Source organism: Varanus komodoensis, unplaced genomic scaffold, assembly GCF_004798865.1.
Source record: "Varanus komodoensis strain SLA01 unplaced genomic scaffold, ASM479886v1 scaffold1, whole genome shotgun sequence".
Classification (NCBI taxonomy): domain Eukaryota; kingdom Metazoa; phylum Chordata; class Lepidosauria; order Squamata; family Varanidae; genus Varanus; species Varanus komodoensis.
In genome coordinates, this window is record NW_025335268.1 from 17,747,246 (window position 1) to 17,770,589 (window position 23,344).

The 23,344-nt window shown below is 40.5% G+C and overlaps 1 protein-coding gene across 1 annotated transcript in view; it reads right to left on the reverse strand.

Annotated features, from left to right (window-relative positions):
* The window catches only part of TTC27 (tetratricopeptide repeat domain 27), a 96,554-nt gene that overhangs the window by 40,332 nt on the left and 32,878 nt on the right, over positions 1-23,344 (reverse strand). Inside the window, exon 10 of the mRNA XM_044452137.1 lies at positions 11,497-11,610. Within this exon, the coding sequence (XP_044308072.1) occupies positions 11,497-11,610 (114 nt within the window). The remainder of the gene's footprint in view (positions 1-11,496; positions 11,611-23,344) is intronic.

The window sequence follows — 23,344 nt, forward strand, 5'->3', positions numbered from 1 at the left end:
GATCTAAATCCTGGCTGATAAAATGTGGATACAATAGAAAAGATGACAAAAACTGCCTAGAATAGAACATACAATCACTTTATGAAAGGTAACATCTAATGAAATGGCCTTACAAGGCATAGAAAATGTGTTTATTAAACAAAAAAATCCCTTATACTAATTTAATAAAAACCATCTTTTATTTTTAGAAAGCCCCTTCTTCTTATATATCAACTTACAAAAAGCTGAGCCTTATCAGTACTTTCCCCTGCCCAGTTAAGTCTCCACATTTTAATGAAATGGTTTCAAGATGTAAGCAATCAAATACTGCAACAAGACAAGTACCACATCAAGCACAAATACTCATCAAGGATATATTCCCACATCAAAGAGGTTGGGGATGAGCTGGGAGAACCACATTTGTCTAATTAGCAGAGAAGAATGTATGACACTGTGCTGTGGAAAAGTATTACAACAGGGGGCAACATATACACAATATGAGTAAACCATCTAATATCAAAAGCTCCTAATATTCTGCATTGATGGCAAAGGTGAACAAAACATAAGCTTTCTCAACCATCAAAGATTCTGAACAAGGAGTAAAATTAGAGTCCTCCCTAAGAGCACAACTGTTGTTTGTTTCTCCATCTTTGATGGGCTCATCTATGCACATGATCCCCGTTAGTGGCTGTACTGAACCGGTGCCTGGCCGAGGTAATGGGCTGGATGAGGGCCAATAAACTGAAGCTCAATCCAGACAAGACGGAGGTCCTGTTGGTAGGTGGATTGGGCTCTGGGATGGGGGACTTTGACCTTGTCCTGAATGGGGTAGCACTCCCTCTTAAGGACAGGGTCCGCAGCTTGGGAGTGCTCCTCAACCCAGAGCTATAGTTGGAAGCTCAAGTGACAGTGGTGGCGAGGAGCACTTTCTTTCAGCTTCGGCTGATCCATCAGCTGCGTTCCTACCTGGAGAACGACTGCCTGGCAACAGTGACATATGCATTGGTCACTTCTCGATTAGACTTCTGTAACGCGCTGTATGTGGGGCTGCCCTTTAAGATGGTCGGGATACTTCAATTGGTACAAAATAGAGCTGCCAGGCTGCTGACGGGGACTGGGCGTTGTTCTCATATAACCCCAGTCCTCTGTCAGCTCCACTGGCTCCCGATTGAAGTCCGGGCCCAATTCAAGGTGTTGGTTATCACCTACAAAGCCCTGAACGACTTAGGCCCTGGTTACCTAAAGGAGCGCCTACGTCCATATATGCCCTCCTGCCCCCTGAGATCGGCGGTAGAGGCCCTCCTCCGGGAACCCTCCGTGAAGGACATTCGGAGGGTGAGTACTCAGAGGAGGGCTTTCTCTGCGGTGGTGCCCAACCTATGGAATGCGCTCCCCAGAGAGGTCCGCCTGGTGCCGTCCTTATTTGTTTTTTTATTTAAGACCTTTTTATTTAAACGCTATTTTAACTGTCAATGGTTTATTTGACCAGGCTGGATCCACTATTCTATTTTATTTTTTGTATTTATGTATGCATTTTTTTGTATTTTATATGCAATTTTTATTATTGTAAGCCACCCCGAGGCTCATGTGATGGGGCGGCATATAAGTTGTTTAAATAAAATAAAATAAATAATTCTTCATAGCTTCTGCAACAGCATTTAGTATGTGAACAAACTGGCACTTCCCTGCAAAGGTCATAAAAGGTATTCCATAAATCAGTTGAGCTAATGGTATCTGCCACTTTCACCATTATGTTTTATGAACTGAGCACTGAAATTCATTAGACACCAGAGTTGGTAGCAGAGAACACCTACTTGGAAAATGGTAACAGGCAGGGGAGAAAGTTGAAAATGTTTTAAAATATGCTGCTCTACATGCTGAGGCATATATAAAGACTGGAAGAACTAATGTCAGACTCAGAATGATATACATGAAAAATATACTCATTGTCATCATTTAAATATTTTTGAAAACAAAAAGGAAACCTATTGTCCATTCCCAAAAAATACGAAGTCTGACTGTTCATTTTAAACAGGACAGATGAAACAATCTGTATTAAAAGTCTACTTGATACTTTTTAAGATAATGTTGTATTGTTTTATATCACAACTATTTTATCATGTCAGAAAATGCAACTATTGAGTGCAAGAAGAGATCAAAGCAGAATGCTTTCAAACAGTACAATCTGAATTACTGTGAAGAAAGAATAATTCACAATTATTGAGAAATTTGACAAATAATTTTGAGATTCATATATTAACTGAACAAAGTGTATTCTAATGGAATAAAGTACTTTCTTCTACCTGGCTACTGCAACCAGGTAAAATCTCTTGACTGGTCACTATGCAGTCTTTTTATAACTTATAAGCAAAATGCAACAACAAAGAGCATCCCCTGCCCCCCACACATCTGGCCATGATTAAGCACTGCAGAATTAGATCTGTTTAGAAAACAAAGGACTGGACGCATCAACTAAAGGAACAACACTTGTAGCAGAATCGTTTCCTTCTATACCTATATCCTGCCTCCTTTTTTGGCTCCAGAGGGTTGGGGGGGCACAGAAGGGAGAAGAGGAAGAAGTCCTATAAAGCAAGTGGAGGTCCTTTGACTGCTGGATGGAACTCCTGGCATTATTTCCAGATTATATATACCCCAATTGAAAGTAAGTCCCATTATGCAAAACAGAACATTTTTCCAGGTAACCATGATGCAGAAGGCTATCAATGCATACTAGCCTTGCTGGCCAAGTGCTACCTCCTTCATCAGAGCTGGCATGCCTGGACGCACCAGCTGCTGAGCAATGTGGGCAGGAGGAGGTCTCCTGCCCACCCACCCTGCTTGAGGGATCCTGTGAGCAGCTGGTTTGCCACCCTGTATATGGAGAGCTGGACTAGATGGACCTTTGGTCCGATCCAGCATGGCTTTTTTAAACATATTATGCACAGGATCAGGTTGTAACAACTGTGCAAAGATTTCCAGAAACAAAAACTGTTAATAAGAAAAACTTGTTTTTTAATTAATTTGTCCTGTATAAAAAACCTAGCATTGCCCACAAAAGGAGTAATTTTTGACCTGAGACAAAAGTGTCTCAGGCAAGGCAAACTGAGCCATTGATCTTTGATCTGTGTAACAAAAGTTTGATCTACAATTTTCAAATCTGCATAAAAAAACTTTCTTTGAATGGACCTTAATTCTGTTTGCTGAAACTCTTGGCTTCCAAGAGAGACTACATGATCTGTAGTTAACCTCCTCTTGTACCTTTGTTTGTGGTCCAAATCTTTCTCCATAGAACTGTTTGGGACATTCCGTTACCCAGACATTTTTGGTTTATAGTAAAAAAGCTGTAAAAGATAGGAGGATGAAAATTGCAGACTTTATTTACTACCTGATTTTGACAATGTCCTACATTTTGTAAACCTACACAGCAGAATGCGAGCATGGGAAATTCCAGTTACCCTAACTTATGGGATGAAGGATGATAAGCCACTCTAGGAGTCTTCTTGGCTGAAAAGACCATTGTATGTTTAAATAATTAAAACAGGCTCTCTCAGTTAGAGGGAAAGGATATGCCCTTGCTATTTGGTTGGTCAAGTCATAAACACACATAATGTAATAGCTGTGCACCTCACAGTGTTCAGGCAATCGGACAGTATTACTCAGGGTACCTTCCACAGAATATCATGGAAGGAACTAATGATATACAGGATGCTATCTCCTGGATTCTAGTGCCTCTGATAGTCTGCAAATGGCACAATATTTAGGGGAAGACAACATTTACAGTGCTCAGCTTCAGACAACTCAGCTTTTCCAATGCACATTTTTAACAGATATAGGTTTTTTAAATACATAAGTCAAGCTGTTTGATGGAAGAATATAATTTAGTTTCAAGAGAGATTCAAAATGTAGACTTGAATACATTTGTTTGTATTATCTATTTGGATGCATTAGATGCACATTTCATGTGTGGTTATTTTTAAATGACTTTGTACAATGTATTGTTAATGTAGAAAAGATACATTGATTTACATAGGAGATAAGCCAAGCAATTTCCATCTCGAACCTGGATTATGTTTCTAGCTAAAGTCAGAATGCAATCTTTCTGTTCATCTACACAAAAATGCTTGAAGTAAATTAAAACTCCCTTTATAATTAATTCCAACTACAATAATTACTTATGTAATTATGGTGCAAGAATAAAAACACACGACATCCATCATTCCTGTCAACTTTGCATATGGACTCAAAGTACTAGTACAAAAGAAAGACATGAGGAATTGAAATATTACTCAGGTAACTAGCACTTACTTCCACATACTTTCCTTAGTTCTAACATAATATACTAGGTCTCTCATACCAATCCACTTTCATTCCTGAATTGAGCTATTACCTAGGCCAAATTCCATCTGCATTCTAAACATACAAGCCTGGTTCAGACACTCATGGGCCTCTATGCAATTGCATGTGGAAGTCTTGAGCTGGCAAAGCAGGCTGGGAAAGTATGTACTGCTTGCAAAAGAGCTATCATGAATATGCAAATTGCAAGAAACTCCTATGCAGGCTCTGGATTTAGTGGTGCGGCTAGAACATGGTCTCCAACGCAGTGCCTACAGGGCCCTCCAGTGGCAACCGCAAAGCTCCCCACTATTTGCCCTTTAAAAAAAAAAAGTTTTATTTTTTTTTAGCTTGTCTAATAGAAGGACCAGCAACAAAATGTTTCAGTGTGGTATGTTCCTATTGATGTTTCAGACAGACGTGACTTCTTCTTGAATTCCTTTATATCACCCCTTTACTTGCACCCACTCAACATTTTGAGTCCAGCAAGCATGCTCGGTTTTTCATGGTCAGTTTTTTGCCTCCTTAAAAAAAATAAAATAGTTCACTCTTGTTCCCCAGTAGCCCTGTTTTGGCTACAAGCTTGCTGATATTTAACACCTTAGTTTAATGGCTTAGTTTGCTATTAGAGGGAATTCTGAACTTAAATGATTTCACCTTCTTTAGTGGGTCAAGGAACATGCAAATAACATTGCTTTATGTACCCACAGTCTAGGAAAAGTACAGCTTTATGTGGGCAAAATGGAAACTGAAGTGTTGGAAAGTTTTTCCACAGAGAAATAATAATGGCTCAACAGATTCAAAATCTGCCAGAACTGAAGGATATGAACACCCTCACATTTTGTATTTTAAAATAGTACCTATATACTAATCTCTAGGCAACCATAATTTCTCAAATTTTTTTCCAGTTTTGTAGCATTCCACTGAATAATAATTAATTGTAAATAGATCTAAGAAAGCTGTTGAGCCAAAGCCATTAAGAGACTAGTAGCCCAACCTGTTCACTAGGTCCATATTTCACATAATTTTATTTAAAATAAATTACTGGCACTGCCTAAAGAGTAACCTGGACTATGCATGCAGACAATGAATAGAGAAGAATGTTTCAGCGTAGTAATGCCATCTTGATTCATCTGACTCTCCTTTCTATCCACTACTTTCTAAATACCCATAGACATGTTTTCCTAATTGTACTTTTGAATTTCCTGTCTCACCAGTCATTGATTCTGACTCTGTGCAAAGAATCATCTCACTGCCCCTCTTCTTCAACTCATTCTGTTACAGGCAGAGCCAGTGTGGTGTAGTGGTTAAGAGCATGGGACTGGGACTCAGACGATCTGGGTTCTAGTCCCCGTTCAGCCATGGAGCCAACTGGGTGACTTTGGGCCAGTCACAGACTCTCAGCCCAACCTACCTCACAGGGTTGTTGTTGTGAGGATAAGATGGAGGAGGAGATGTAAGCTGCCTTGAGCCCTTTGTAGGAAAAAGGCAAGATATAAATTGAAAAATAAATAAATAAATAAATAAATAAAAAATAAAAAATTTAAGGCTGCAGGCCGGCTTAAGGAAGGGATGCAGGCAAACCTCTGGATGCATGTATCTTCTCTCCTGCTGGGAGACATTTGCAGCTAATTACCACTGCAACATAAGGATGGACACCCTGTCTATACAGCTTCAGAAATCTACTAAAAAGCTATGCTAAAGCTAAAACAAAGGTAAGAGGAGGACTCAAGAGTCCTCTGAAAATTATTTTTGGCTCCATGATCCTTGCATTTAGATACTCACAGGACATCCCAACAGCTTGCATTTTAAAGCCAGACCTTCAAAGCCCTGACTGCAAAAACTGAGTTGGGGTGGGGATAGGGAAGCAATGAAACTTGGCTTAAGAATGCGCTAGCTAAAAAGAAGCCTTTTGAAGATAATATTTAGATGGGTTTGCTCATTTTATCTTGTTCTGTACATTTTCAGGAGACACTGCGAGATAAAATAGTACAAGTCTGAAAGGAATTTTTATTAATTAGCTCCACATAGTACAGATGGAGTCCTTTTAAAAACTGCTAAAAAAGAATGTTAAAATATGACAATTGTACTTTAAAATGAAGAATTCCATGCTTGTCCAGCCATAAGAGTATGCAATTATCAAATAAAGTAGAAAAGGGTTTATGACACCCACAAAAGACTTTAGGCTTGTCTGTTTAAAACTGGCCATTTTTTGTGTAAGAATCTATTCAACATAAAAATAGAGAACCCTAAAGTTACATTCCATCAAGCACAGATTCCAAATGAATCTTTTGAACTATACATTGAAGAAAGATTATACCATAACTCATTTTAATTGCCAACATTACTCTCTTTTGAAGAAACCACAAGAAAGAAACAGCTGCAGCTGATTAAAAAAACTTACTAGCCTATGGTCTGAATTTTAAGCCACTGGAATTCTCTTAAAGATATTCGTAAGAGTTTTTCATTTGGCAATAATAGCGAAAAAGCAGCTAAAGCATATGTCAGTGAAGGAATTCTGAATTTTAGCTTTATTACATTAGGCACACATCTAAAGTAATGTCTGGTTTAGTCACAGAAAAACTTTGAAAGGCTAGTGAGGCAGAATTTACCTTGTAGAGTCATGTTGAGTCATCTTCAGCTGTACTTGAGCCATCAGGGATGAGGAGTGTATTATTGGACTTCAGCTCCCATCATCCAGCAACACTGGCCCTGCTGGCTAAGGTTAATGCGCCCTTCATTTCACCAACATCTTGAGAGCTACATCTTTTCCACTCCTTTTACGTTTGATCATTTTCTCTTTAATAATGCTTTCCACTGAGTTTACTCAGAACAGATATTAAGCAAAGCCGTCTGTAATCTCTTGGTTCTTCCCAGACACCCCTCCCCCCCCTTTTTTTTAAGCATTACCATTGACCATTTTCTAGTCCTCTATTCCAGAGGTTGATTTTAGGGATGTAAAAAATTGTGTTAGAAAATCAGCAATGTCACATTTTAGTTCTTTAAGAACTCTCTTAGGGCTGCCACCAGGATCCACTGATTTGTTCATTCTTGCTTTGTCAGTGATTCTGCCATGCATCTGGGCAGCCCTCAGAGGCCACTCGTGTGGCCTGCTGGAGGTGCCTAAGCTGTCAGATGACCATGTGCCTTCTATTACCATACTTGTGCTAGGGAAAAGCCATGTGGGAATGACTCTCTCTTTGTGTTCTCTTTCCCAGCACAATCATGATCCCAGGCTTCTGGGAATATAATTTAAATTGTAACTCTCCCTCCAACCATGCCTGGCAGATTAGCAGGGATTAGGAACCATGGTTTCAGCATGCATGGTGGGAAAAATTACATGCTAAGAGAGCAGTGGGAAGAATATGTAGTTTGCATTTGCATGTGTATGTGTGTGTGCTCGCGCATGTATGAGCATGATTCCAAACTCATCACTGATGTCCATAAGGCCCTCAGAGTCAATAAGGCTATCTATTCCTTGTCAAGAATGTCATCTCTAATCACTACTATTTGCCATAGTTCTTCAAATACTTGCCCAAAATTATCAGCTCAGACATGGCTATTTGACCTCCATCTCCTGCACTTAAGTCAGATCCAAAGAATTCATTAAGCTGCTGGTGCGGCTTCTTAGTTTCATTTCTATATCATTCAATAGCCAAAGCTATCTCAGCAAGTCATAAAATTTACAAACCACAACATGCAAGATAATAAAACCAGAATATAAAATTTTTAGCACACAAAATTTCACACAATTTGAACACGTAAACATTTCAATAAAATATTATAAAAATAAAGATAGTTTATATAAATGCCCCTATCATATGCCATTAAATGCCTGGAAATGGAGGACATTTTTAACCTGGTACCAAAAAGATGGTAGTGCTGGTGCCAGGCAGGCCTGAGAAAGGAGATCCTTTTATAACCAGGGGACTACCACTTTTTCTCCTTTAGTATTCCTTTAACCCAAGATGGTTTCCTGCAACTGATGACTTTAAATGCACACATGCACACAACCCTTTTGTTACTGTTAATATTTTTAGCAGTATATTCCTGAAAATCCTTTTTTGCATTCCTTATTGCAGCCTTCACCAACCTTCCAGATGTTTTAGACTTCAACCCCCATCATCCCCAGGCAGCATAGCCACTGGTCAGGAATTCTAGTTGGGGTCCAATACATATGGAGAGCACTGAGTTGTGGAGCACTGCTGTCTCCTTGCATTTCTTTTATGCAAGTCTGTGTTTCTGCCTGTTCTTATTTGGATATTTTCTGAAGGAAGTTTTTTTCCTCTCTAATAGTTTCCTTGACATTACCTTATTAACCACTTTGGTGACTTTTTGACTTGGTACTTTTTCTGACCTGCAGTAGACATTCTAGCTTAGTTGCCATAAATAAAATATGTTTTAATAAAACAGAAATATTCAAGACAAATCTGGCTCTTAACTCTCCATTTCAACTTGCTTTTTTAGGGGAAATTTCCTCTTTTGAAGTCAAATGTGATTGAGTTAGACTTCTTGACAATTATTCATTTACAAATAAAGGCATGCCTGCTCAGCATAAGTCCAACCACATTGACCTGGAGTTACTCCCAGTTAACTGCAACCTAAGGGCATAATCTTATGCATATTTACCCAGAAAAAGTCCTGCAACATTCTCCAGCCAACCATGGTTGGCCCATGAATGCTGAGAGCTGTAGGACTGTTCTCTGTGGAAACTTGCTTAGGATTGTGCCCTAAGGCCTTACCAAAAGAATGCAGTCTGTGTGTGTGTGTGGGGGGGGTTTATGAGATAATATGTTTAAAGCATTGCTCATAGGTCAAAATGTATGTCTCAGGAACAAATTTGGTTAAACATGATACAATAAGATGCATCCTTAGGACTGAAACACTTTGTCACGTGTATTACATTCAGTCAGGTTATCATGTTGTTGACCAAGAATGGGGGGGTCCCCAAAAATATTGATCAAAGGATCATGTGAGGTTGGAGCAGTGGCTACCAAAAGCTCCTTCCTACCAAAGCATGTTGGCACACTTGCAAAAGACAGGTCACAGTAATCAATGCTGGTCTGATTTTGGATGTCCTTTAGGCAAGATACCCCCCCTGCTTCCACTCTCTTGGTTAGTCCTCTTCTCACTGCTGCTGTCACCAGCTGCTATTCCCCCATCACCATAACTACTTGTTTGCTTTGAGAGGCAGAGAACCAGGGACCAAATGAGCAGTGCCACCTACTGCTTCACCTTCTCACCATGGTCCTTTTCTGTGCCAGAGTAGGAGGCAGGGGAACAAGCAGGTTGCAATGGTTAAAAGAATCAACCTCAGGGGCTCTTGTCAGTGCCCACTTGCCAGGGTGTGAGCTCCTGGCAGATGCCCAAACATGCCTCCCCTTGAGGCCAGCCTTGATAGGAGTTACACCCTGGGGACAAAGTGATTCACAGTGCATATGGGTCATTTGGAAGGCTATTTTGGTACCCTTTCTAATGTTTGTTGATTTTGCACAAATGAACTGGAAGGGATTTTATGGAAGGTATTTTACTCTCTTATCTCACTCAGACTCAGAATAGCACACCACTCAGAGAGCTTCAGTTATGGGTGGTAAAGAAATGAAATAAATCATCATCTTCTTGGTGTTGGCCATTAATATCCCCAATGTACCCAAAGGATACTGAGATTTAGAAACTAAATCACACAGAAAGTTTACAGCTAAGCAGGAATTTCAATGTCAGATTCAGCATTAATCACAGGACAACAGGGCTGACTCTAAACCATGTACGCATTTTTAATACGTGACAAATCACTGCTTTCCTTTTTGTCCTCCATAATGCAGAAAAGTGATGATTACTGCAGAAAATGACACTCAGAAATGCTATTTTGAAAAGTGAATTGCTGTATGACACATGCTTGCCAACCACATGCACATCTGTTGTTTGACTAAGGCTAAAGAATAATCCTGGGCAACCTTTCGTTCTTACAAACTGCAGATTAGATTACCAGTTTGCTTTCTAAGTAATTTTTAAAGTAACTTTTAAAAATGCATGCACTTTCGTATCTTTAATAAGCAATTGCACAGCTAATTGGGCTATATGATGATAGCACAAACAAGGAATCACAAATAGGGGAATTGATCAGAGACCGACATACCTAGGACAAGCAGTATAAAAGGGAAAATGCCATTAGCTGTTATCCGTTCTGGCTGTATGAGACTCCAGTGCACTCATCCCACAAAAGAAAATACTTATTTGTGTGTGGATCACACAAAGATACAACAAGACAGGATTGTTTAAGCAACTTGGTGGGAAAAAAGTCAACATACTGCTAAAATGGCTATTAAAAGGCTTACTTAAAATTCTTCGCTTGATTCAATGGAAAGAACATGTGGAGACCAAAAGAACAATATCCAGAGATTATCAAACACGGCAGTACTAATGTTTATTCAATCTGAAACCGTTGGGGGGAAATTAGGGTTTTATCACTTTTGATGTTTGGATTTTACTTCAAACAGTACAGAAAAATTATCAGCTGTTTCCACAGCCCTTTTCAACTTAGCCCTACATATGCAGAATTGGACAGGACTTAATTCCAACTAACTGCTTGTAAGATTATTTATTTATTAGACTTCTTTAGCCTGCCCCATTAGCCATAAGGATCCCTGCCCATGTTACAGAAAAAAATAGAATCATACTAAACCATAAATTAAAACACTAAAATTACATTATTAAAAACCAGTCATAAAACAGTTTTAAGCATACCAATATCACTTTCAACAAAAACCATGATTCATTTACTCCCAGCTGTGAACTATCCTTAGCTCACTTGTATTTATACCTTTAGTTAATGGGCAATATTCAGTGTTAGTGCTACTTAGAGTAAATCCATTGAAATGAATGGGACTTAAGTTCGACTAACATTGGATATAACCCATTGAATAAAATCCAACAGGTAATACACTCATTACAGGAGAGCTTTAATTGATTTCCAGACACTTGGTTTGCACTTGTGAAAAAGATATGCTATATTCACAGCTACCTAAAGTAGAAGACTCATTCTAATGTGATGGAAGAAAATTGAACACAACAATTCTAGTGCAAGTTTCCTTTAAAAAAACAAAAACAAAAACAGGGGGGAGCAGAGAATAAAGCACTTCAAAGAGAAATGTCTGGAACAAAAAAATACAAACCAAAAATACCTACCTGCGTCTGTCTCATTGCCCGCTCCACTCGACGAATACTTCTTTTCTCAAGCTTTGTCCGGAGAAGCAAAGCGGAAGTTTGAATTGCCCAGAACTTTGGTTGAGAGAGCAGATACTGAGGAAAGGCAAAAGGATGAAGTTATCTTTAAAGCATGGAAAATCAGACATTTTGTTGTGTACTACTTTAATACACTTAAGTTGCAGCAAGCAGCCACAGTTATTCTGAGAATCCAAGATGATTCATGGTATGTAATTGGTGAATTCTAAGCTGTGCTTAAATACAACTAATTCACAGCAATGGTGCAGTTGGGTACTGGCTATTATTTAGTATGCAGAAAGACAACAATATAAATTCATCTCAAAATAAAATGTCATGTGCATGCAAGAGAACCATGCAAATGGATCACTGACTTCTGAAACATAGCATCCTTTTTCAGTTTTAGTTACATCAGGCTCACCAAATTACTGGTGTTAAATATCCATATCAATGCCATCTTCCCGTGAAGGAAGCCAGCACATGCTAAGAAGTTTGTCTTAAATTCACAATGACTTGGATTGAACAATGCCCCTCTCCTGATTTCTTCTTGAAGGTTTCCACTGTACCCACAACATGGTGCTGCCAGAGGTCGAACGTTTCAAATGGCAAGGCTATCAAGCATCAAATAGAAAGGCTATTAACCTTGCATCACTACATTAACATGAATGTCAAGTATACATTATTATAAAAATCAGTTACCTATAACAGCTATAGAAGCCTTTTACACACTTATTAGTTGTATCTGTTTCCTTTGCAATTAATTTTATTATAATTTGTAATTATTTACTAGTATTATTTAAATAGTAATTGTTATAGGGTTTATGGAACATGAGGTTTTATTGCCTTGCCTCTGGAATCTTGATGGACTGGACAGAAACATAAAGCAGAGCAAGTCAGTAGGGTCCTCCTGGGCCATCTAGTTCGACCCCTAGCTCCAGCCAACTCCACTCATGACATGCCTACCTTGTGCATGTCCAGCCTATCCTTCAACACCCTCGATGGGGCTTCAACCACCTCCCATGGGAACCCACTCCATACCCTAGGGGTCCTAACTGTCAGGAAGTACTTCCTGGCATCCAAACTGAATCTTGGTTCCCTGACATTTGCTCCACTAGAATGCATCCTGCCCTCCTCCACAGGGGAAAACAGGTCTCAACCCACCCCTGCATGACATCCCCCACACCTATATCTCACCAGCAGATCCCCTTAGAGTCTCCTCTTCTCCAGACTGAAAAGACCCAGTTCCCTCCATCTTGCCTCATAAGGCTTCCCCTGCAATCCAGCCACCATCCTTGTGGCCCTATGCTGCACTGGCTCTAACCTGGCTATATCCTTCCTGTAACATGGAGCACAGAACTGAACACAGTACTCCAGTTGCAGGCACACCAGAGTAGTATAGAGTGGCAGTAATACTTCTCTTGTTCGAGAAGCCACACTTCTGGTTATGCATCCAAGGGTGGCATTTACCCTCTTGACCGCTGCATCACACTGCTGACTCATGTTTAGCCTGCAGTTGACCAGTGCCCTGAGATCCCTTTCTCAAGTGCTGCTCTCCAGGCACATATCCTCTAACCTGTACTTATGACACCCATTCCTATGCCCCAAGTGCAAAACCTTGCACTTATCCACATTGAACACCATCCGGTTGTCCCCTGCCTGCTCATTTCCATAGTCTGTCCAGTTCCTTCTAGATCCAGAGTACCTGTTCCTCAGTTGTGGCTACCGCCTCCATTTTAGTATCATCTGTGAATTTAATCACCAGACTGGTCACCTGCTCTTCCAGGCCATTGATGAAAAGACTGAACAGGATTTGTTCCAGGACAGAGACCTGGGGGACCCCGCTTGTCACTGGCTGCCATCCTGATGATTCCTCACTAACAGTTACCCTCTGCTTTCGGTCCATCTGCCATGGCTTAATCCATCACACAGTGCATCGGTCTATCCCAAAACTCCTCAATTTCGCCACCAGGATATCATGCAGCATTTTGTCACAGCCTTGCTGAAATCCAGCTAAACCACATCCACTGCATCCCCTCCATCTAGTCACCTCAAAACCTTGTCATAGAATTCCACAAGGTTCATCTGGCAGGATCAGGCAGGATAGGAATGCCTTGAACCATTATTTCAGTGAGGAAATGTTTCAGAAAGGATTACCTGGACAGACTTCTACACTGCTTACTGTATCTAATAAACTTTCTGACAGGAGGAAGGGAAGAGGGTATCCATTAAAATGGATGAATCTCAGTAATGGAATGACACTGTGAGTGAATGTAGAAAGGCAGGAACACAGTCACCTCTAAAAGGAATGATTGGTCTACATAGATTTACATCTTTTAAAGTTCCTCTTGTGAATACATAAAACTGTATTTCAAATGCAGAGCTGGAAATCAAATTAAGTAATATTTAACTATGAAAAATATCAAATACTGTAATATGCATTTTATTGCTATAGCACAATAAGGAAGCCTAGTCATGGATTTGGACCATTGCTTTTTAACTTGCTTGTTCACAAATAAGCTGGAATTAGGAGTGAGTGGTGAGGTGGCCAAGTTTGCTAATGGCACCAAATTATGAAAGACAGTTTTAAAAAGGACAGTTAAAACAAAAACAAAATTCCAAAAGGATATCTCCACAACTAGGAAAATGGGCACCCAAATGGCAAATGGGGTTCAGTGCAAGTAAGCATAAAGTGATGCATATTGGGGCAACCTTCCCAACTTCACATATACACTGATGGGATCTGAGCTAGTGGTGACTGACCAAAGAAGAGATTGTGGGGTTGTGGTGAACATCTCGAGGAAACTGTCACCTGCTGTGGCTGTTGCAAAAAGGCAAATGCCGTTTTAGACACAGACAGGAAAGACTATGGAAATGAAACAATCAATATTTTTTATACAAAGCTATTGTATGTCCACACTTGGAATGCTCTATATGTTACATCTAAAAGGGGATGTTGCAGACTTGAGAAAGATGCAGAGAAGGGAAGATGTAATAACCAAGGGGCTGAAACTACTTTCTTAGGAGGAAATATTACAATGTTTGTGGCTGTGTAACTTTAAACAAAGGTAAGGAGACAGAGATGTACAAAATTATCACGTGGAAAAAGTGGATAAGAAGACATATACGTTTTTCCATCTCCCATAACACTAGAATTTGAGGTCATTCGAAGAAGCTGACTGATAGGAGATTCAGGATATATAAAAGGAAGCACTATACTCAGTATATGAGTATGGAACTTGTTACAAGATGTGGTGATAACCACCAACTTGGACGGCCCCAAAAGAAGATTGCACGAATGCATGGAGAAGGCTATCAGTGACTACAGCCTGACAAATATCCACTGCTCCTAGTATCAGAGGCAGTTGATGCAATTGGGAAGACACTACTACACACGTTCTACTTTTGGATTTGCCAAAGGGGACTAGTTGGTCATCCTGTGAACAAACTGCTGGATTAGATGGACCTTTGATCTGATCCATATGCCTCGTCTTCTGTTCTTATGCATTCATTTAAAGCAATGGAACCAGATGAGGATCATCACACTATGTCGGACAATAGGACAAAGTCCTCAAACAAGCTTAATCAAGCTGCCACCAGAAAGTCTGTAGAATGGTTGAGTGTATCTGCACTTGCCCCTACACTTATTTTTAAAACAACAGTGATCATTATACAGCACTGGCAGTGTCTACTAAAAATTATCCTAAAAAGTAACCAGTCTTCTGGGCCTCCTCTGCAGCCTGGTCTAGGATTCATGATTTTAGAATATAGAAACAGAGCAGAGCAAGTCAGAAGGGACCTCCCAGGCCATCTAGTCTGACCCCCGGCCCCACTCATGACATGCCCTACTACGTGCATGTCTAATTTTAGAGATTTTTCTGGGAATGTTGACACTGATCTTGTTTTCTCTCATTCACTCTGTTCAGACATCTTTATAACTGCATGACAATGACACAATAAGATCAACCGCATAAGGGAAGCAGTGAAGACCATTTTAAGATCACATCTGGTAAAATTCAATCTAATACCTGTGAACAATCACATACATGTAGAAGTCACAGTGAGACCCATTTTACCAACTTGCCATGTATGAATTATTAATTGCAAGTATTCAAGCATTTGCCCAGCAAGATCTTTATTTCTTTTGTCATGGTCTCTGAACATATGCCTAAATATAGGGTCAAACCATTTTCTTATCTCCAGATGTTTACAACTATTTACTCTAGTGCTATCAGGAAAGACATACCAATTCATTTCAATTAGCTAATAACACATTATCAGAATGGGACAGTACTGATTTCTAATAGACTAGCACAATTTAGTACACAACAAGACTTTACTTCTCTTTCTGTATCACTAATCTTATGACTGTTCAACTAAAAGAGGATTTCAGTACAAACAGGTGTTTGCAGATCATCAGCAGAGAAAGGCTTTTAACCACAAAGCCTTTTTACTCCATGTTAAAAAAGCACACACAAAGCCAAGACTCCAGCATGATCTGCATAACGGGATCAGTGTAATTAGAAACAGTATTTTAAATGTTGCTTTATCTAATCTTGTAGCCACTGTGCCAGATTTTCAACATTACATCATTAAAAATAAATCAGAAGAATTGCCCTGCTAGATTAGACCAAAGGGCCTTCTAGCCCAACATTCTGTACAAATTAAGTGCAAGATGTACTTTTAAAAACTTATAGCGCACATGCACACACACTCGTATGTAACATTTTTCAGATTACAGACCTGTTTAAAAAATGTGAACTTTTCAACAAGTTGTCCCATTTCTGTTATGTGAATTGTCTGAGTTAAAACTGTTTTATACCCATTTTACTTCCAGCAAGAGACAATGCTTAAAAGCAATTTTTTGCCTAGATACTCATGGAAGTGTGCTGCATGACTTAAACTACATATACAATTTTTACTCTTACCATAACTGTTTGAATTACTGCAGGCAGACAGGCGGGCGGGCGGGCGGACACACTCCCTTTCCTTCTTCAATGGCTCTTTTTAGCTACTGCTTTACAAGGAAGCCATAACCTGGCTAAGACTTGGAGAGTCAGGAGTTGCAGACTGTATTACCGGGCAAACACTGGGAAGGCAGTCAGATAGCCATGCTGGTCACAAGTTGTTCAAGGCTTTGTATGTCATCAACCGAATCTTGAACATGGTTCAGCAGCTAACTGGAAGCCAGGATGGATCTTTTTACACAGCTGTAATATGTACAGAGCTAGGCACTTTGCTGAGCATCACAACTGTTGTGCTTTTTACTAGCTACACCAGTTGAACAAGCTGCAAGGCCAGCTCCACACAAAGAGTGTTACAGTAGTCTAATATGGGACCCTTGTAACGACTTTGTTGAGACAAAGCACTACAGATGCTACCCTGCTACTTTGCCCTCAGTGTGGAAGCCAAAATATTGCCCAACACCACACCAATTTCTTGTGCCTTGTACCTCTGCAGATAAACAAGCTGTACTTAACTGGAAGTGGCTTTCATTTTTCCACCTTCCTTTTATTTTTTCCTCTAGGAGGGTCTCTGAGCCTGTCTAGCATAGGGGTGGGAGAGGAGGCCAGCACAAGACTGGCGAGGCTACAGTGCGCCCTGGTCTCAGCTCCCCGCTTCACACCCACAGGCAAGCCCCCCTTTCTCCCTCCCAGCCTGAAAAGAACAGCCCCTGTGGCGCTCCCTGGGTACATGATGATCCACGCAGAGACTTTCCTTCTGAAGTAAGTCATAGTCTAAGTAAGTCTAAGGCCCAAGGTGAAAATTTCCGGTATCCCATGGTCCCTCAGACAAATATAGGGGCCATAAGATGAAACTCTTGGATGAAACTGATTATCTGGACCCATTTCAGTCAGGCTTCAGACCCAGGTACGGTACTGAATCTGCCTTGTTTGCCCTGTATGATGACCTGTGCAGGGAGAAAGACAGGGGGAGTGCGTCCCTGTTGGTTCTTCTGGACCTCTCAGTGGCTTTCGATACCATGGACCATGGTATCCTTCTAGATACGCTAGCGGGAGTGGGGGTCGGAGGCACTGCTCTGCAGTGGTTCTGCTCTTATCTCAATGACCGTTTCCAGAAGGTGGTGCTGGGGGACTATGGCTCTGCTCCATGGCAGCTATGCCATGGAGTACCGCAGGGGTCCATTTTGTCCCCTTTGCTGTTTAACAACTACATGAAACCGGTGGGAGAGGTCATCAGGAGGTGTGGGCTGCGGAGTCATCAGAATGCTGATGATACCCAGGTCTACCTCTCGTTTTCCACCAATCCAGGTGAGGCAGTGGCTGTGCTGAACTGGTGCCTGGCCGAGGTAATGGGCTGGATGAGGGCCAATAAATGAAGCTCAACCCAGACAAGATGGAGGTCCTGTTGGTCGGCGGATCAAGCTTCGGTGAGGGTGAATTGCACCGAGTCCTGAATGGGGTTGCACTCCTTCTTAGGGACAAGGTCCGCAGCTTGGGAGTGCTCCTCAACCCAGAGCCTTCACTGGAAGCTCAGGTGACAGCGGTGGGGAGGAGCGCTTTCCTTCAGCTTCGGCTGATCCATCAGCTGCGCCCCTACCTGGAGTACAACTGCCTGGCAACAGTGACACACGTGTTGGTGACTTCCCAACCTGACTTCTGTAATGCGCTCTACGTGGGGCTACCCTTGAAGACGGTCCAGATACTTCAATTGGTTCAGAATAGAGCTGCCAGGCTGTTGACGGGGACTGGGCGTTATGCTCACATGACTCCAGTCCTCCGTCAGCTTCACTGGCTTCCCACTGAAGTCCGGGCCCAATTCAAGGTGTTGGTGATCACTTATAAAGCCCTAAACGGCTTGGGTCCTGGCTACCTGAAGGAGTGCTTACGTCCATATATGCCCACCCGTCCCCTGAGATCAGCGGGAGAGGCTCTTCTCCGGGAACCTTCCGTGAAGGAAATTAGGAGGATAGGTACTCGGAGGAGGGCTTTCTCTGTGGTGGTGCCCAATCTATGGAATGCGCTCCCCAGAGAGGTCAGCCTGGCGCTGTCGTTATTTGTTTTTCGGTGCCAGGTGAAGACCTTTTTATTCAAGCGTCATTTTAATTGTTAATGTTATTTTTATTTTAAAGTATTTTTGGCCAGGGCGACTTATTTTATACAGTTACGTGTATTTTATATCGTTATTTATGTATTTTATTTGTAAGCCGCCCCGAGGCTTCATCGAATGGGGCAGCCTAGAAATTTTCTAAATAAATAAATAAATAAATAAATAAAATAAGATTGCACACTAAATAATGTAGAATAGCCGGTCTGAGATAGTATTTTATTATTTTGTTGGCTAAAATGGAAGGCACAAAAATTATCTAAAATGTTCAAATGTCCTGAAATATGTGATTCTACACAAAAATATTATACTGAGTGGGATGCCAAAATGTTGGCTTTTGCTTCTCTCTTTTACTGAAAATTATTCTTGACAATATTTCAATAGGCTCTAGGCTTTTTCTTGCAAGACCTTCTATAACGCTTCTCAGGCAAACACACAACCTGTTTATGTGCAAGGGATAGGAGCTGAACAGGCCATTGTGGTGTAGCTGGCATTAACTATTCTCGTTCTTAATTTGCAGCTAACTAGTGCCAACGGTTTACAACTGAGACCAGACACCCTTCTTCAGACTCCTACAGCTCTTACAGGGAATTCATTTTTGACATGGCTGCAATGCACATTTCAGCTCTGGAGTATGTTTTTCATCAAAAGAGGCTAGCGATTAACCTTTTCTGTGTGAGGAAAATGGATCCCTTCACTATTTTGTTTAAGGGATTTGTTTCAATAATGAGTGAAGCGTACAGCTACATGAAGCATGGCTTCCATTTTCACTTCAAATGGAACCGAGCCATATTACCAACAAATGCCCTACTCCAAGCATATCATTTATTCTGCGTTTATGCTGAAAACCACTTCAGCTCAGTTTGACTGCAACACTGTCCTTCCACCTCAACTAGGTGTTTAGATTGGACTAGCTCCTGAACCCATGTGAGTACAGTGTTCCATACCACATCACAGCACATCAGTATGTATTTCCGAAGGCCCAATCCTAACAGCAATAAATCAGGAATTTGGAGTTCTATGAAAAGGATTTAACTTTTCAACGCCAGAACACAGACGGTAGCTGACAGCACAAGAATAATTCCTGAGTGAATGCTGTCTGTGTGCTAATATAGTACATACTCCTTTTTGAATATACAGTTGAAAACTAAAATGCCCTGAACAAGTCATTGGCTTGGAGACAATGGCTTCATTCCACTGGGTACTGCTGGCAGAATGAATTTTCTCTCCTCCAAGCAACTCCACTCACTTGCATCCCTTTCTGAAGCAGATCTGTGGGGCTGAAGCGGGAATGAGAGAACAAGGAAGCCCAGTTGTAACAAGTGAGTTTTTGTTTATGTAACATTGGATCCAAGTCTCAGGAAGAAAATGTGCAATTAGGAGCCATGTGTATCTGAGTAAACTGTTAAAATTAGCTTCAACAGAAGACTTTCATTTTAAGTATTTCAGACCATCACCTGGAACAAAGTATTCATTAGTTTGTTACAAATAAGCCAACTATACTTAAAGCAGTACTTGCAATTTTTCCCTATTGAAAGCCATATCATCACCTTTTTATCCCACTATTCCTTGAAGGAGTTTAGATGAACCCTTAGGATTTCTCCTATAGGTTTCTGCAATTTTCTATTATCTTCGAAGACATAGAGGATCTACATTAAGCAGCCAAAGAAATGACTGATAGATTTAAGATGAGATTTCTTATGAGTACTATAAGGATATACCTTCAAGAGGGCCATAAGAGTCTGCAGAAATTCTGACTTATTGTCTAGAGGTAATATTGGTTTGGACGAAGAAAACTAAATTTTAATCCAGATGAGATGGCTAGGTCAATATAAGCAGTCTGACTGATGAGCGAGTTGATGTTCTAGATTAAGTTACACTTCCACTGAAGGATTGGGTCCACAGAGATGCCAATGGATTCAACACTCATTCTGAATTCTTATGTCTAGATCACTTTTTAACAGCTTAATGTTCATTTGCAAAATTATGCCCTTTCCTACTGAAGGATATCAGTACATGCCATGGTAACTTCCAGGCTGTACTAATGCATTATGCCTGATCTGGTGCTCTGATGGAAGACTGTCTGGAAGCCTCAGTTAGTTGATAAGCAGTCATTTAATTAAAAGAGCAGGATGAAGATGGAACATTACAAGGATGTTAACAAAACTACACTGGCCTTTTTATTTTCAACTACACTTAAAACTTGTTGAAATTATGAAGAGAAAGATATTAGCTTCCTTAATTAAATTCACCTGCCTCATCTTGACTCTTCCCATTGTATCCAAATCAATGCCTCACTGGAGCCTCCTAAAATAGTAGCTGCGGGGGTAAGAAGTAAAAGAGCTCCCCCTGTTCCCCTAGAGTTTATGCACTGAATAAAAGTGGATGGTTCTAAACTGTTAACGACCTAAACAGCCTTGGTTCATGGCAATCCAATGGCCTCCTGACATTGTTTGGGTGACAACAGGATTATTCAGCCTCAGCTCTGAGGTCCTCAAACTGCAGAGCTGGTTTTCCAAATGTGGAGCTCATGTTGAAGACCATCCAGCCTTACAGTCAAAATAGAAAGAATTGCACTCGCTGCTTCTCCATGGTTGGGAAACAGCTTCAGAAGGGTATTCTGAAAGAGAGGGCAATCAATGTTTTATGCCATATCCAAAGAGCACTGCAGCCTGTTTTCTTCTCCCTCTGTGGTGCTTCATTTAGATGGCCAAAAATAGCAATCTAGATGAAATGCAGGATGCAATGTAGTGAAGATTCCCACTATCACACCACATGCCCTGTACTAGACACATGTATGCGTAATATTGTTATGATTACATTTTTTTTATTTACAACTTGTGTAGACCGTTCCATAACCAAAGCCTTGGGATGGCTTAACAATACAAAATGTAATTTTTTTTAAAAACACAGTGTCCTAAAATTTAACTAATAATAAAATAAAAATAAAACATTTCATTTATATCCCATGTTTTTTTTTCTTCTAGTAAGGTAACTGATATAGCTCAATTTTATCCTCACAACAGCAACCCTGTTAAGCAAGTTAAGCTGAGAGTCTGTTGAAGGAGGAAAATAAAGATAAAACTGTAACTCAAGTTAGTAAAGAGATAGTGGAGTTGGTTCTTTAATAAAGACATGTGGAGTTTTATTAAGCTTTGTACAATACGTGCACATGCAGATGAGTTCTTGCATATATAGGTAAACGTGTGTTTTGTTTTTGTTCGCTACACTGTCCAGCCATTTTGTCAGCTATGACATGAAATAAAAGAGAACCTTTTTACTGCTCTGGTATGGTATATGATCTGGACCCCCCCCCCAGCAGAACCCCAGGTGGTCCAAACGAATTTCTCACCGTGACTGGCCCCAAGTCACCCATATTTGAATGGGGAACTACAGCCTGGATCTACTGCAATGCAGGCCTGTGCTCTGACCACCACACCACATTGGCTATCTTGGTTTAGAAGCCTGTGTAAATCCATTCCAGAGGATGTGAGTAAAAGGATGCACCATGCTATCTCACTGTTGTTGTGCTTTATACTATTAATAAGTGTATGCTAAATTAGTTATTTTTCCATGGTTATGTGGAACAGCTTTAACATTTATAGTTGCATGCCATCTTTATTTTATTTCAACAGTGATAGCTGTATTGGCAAATTGCAGGAAAAAATCACCGAACAACCAAAGCCTTGTAGCACCTTAAATACTAGCATATTTATACTTACCTAAGCTTTCATGGATACAGTGTCCACAACAGCTTATGCCAGAATACATTTTTTTAGATTTTATGGTGCTGTAAAGCTCGTCTTTATTTAATAGTATATAAAGCTGTATATAAATTGACCTATTCCTTCTTATATTCCTCACCATCAACAAATTTGGTGAAGATAATATTACCAAATCATTGCTATATTTTTGGCATTAGCTTCTTCAGCAACAACTAATATAGAAAAAGCACTGCTTAAAAGGCAGTATTATTTGAACTAAGTCTTCTCATCAGCAATATGCACGTGCCTTTGCAACCAGATAGTCAAGGGTACAAAAAGCTAGAAAGGATGTGTATATTTAAAATTCCAAACATCTGGAACAGTTTGTAAGAAAACAAGTATGAGCATGGAGTCACAATTTTGGCAGGTCTTAGTAGCCAACCAGAAATAAGTAATTGCCAGGGTCATGCCTTTCGCTCAAGGTGTACAGTTCTGTCCCTGACCTCATGTTTTGAAACACAGCAAAAGATCATGGACAACTCCATATTCCCAATCTAGCTCTAAGCCTAGAAAGGGCTGTGGGGGGTTCCTCTTCAAGGCAGAAGCAAAGCCCAACACCCCTTTTGCTTGGAACAAAAGGGAGATGCAGACTTGCATTGGCTCTGTATTTGCCTGGACTCCAAGTGCTCAGTTTGCACAGGATCAAGTCCACTCTCCTCCCCAGTCAGCTTTGAGCTGGACTCTGAGCTGGATTTTACGGACTTGTTACAGAGCTTGCTGGGCACGCTGAGTGTCCAACAACTGCACAGCTAAAATAGATCACTTCCCAAGCATACGCCAAACACTGGAACTATGCATGAGTTAGGAGGAATTTGGGGGTTTGAGTGCTTCCCAGAGGCTGAGCACTCGCCATTGTTAGCAAAACTATAGATTCACAGTATCACCAAATACATCCTCTTAACACACAAAACCTTATGCTCAGTAAACTGCAATAAAAATGGAAGTTGGTGGGCCACTGTTGTATACATTCTTAAAAACACACT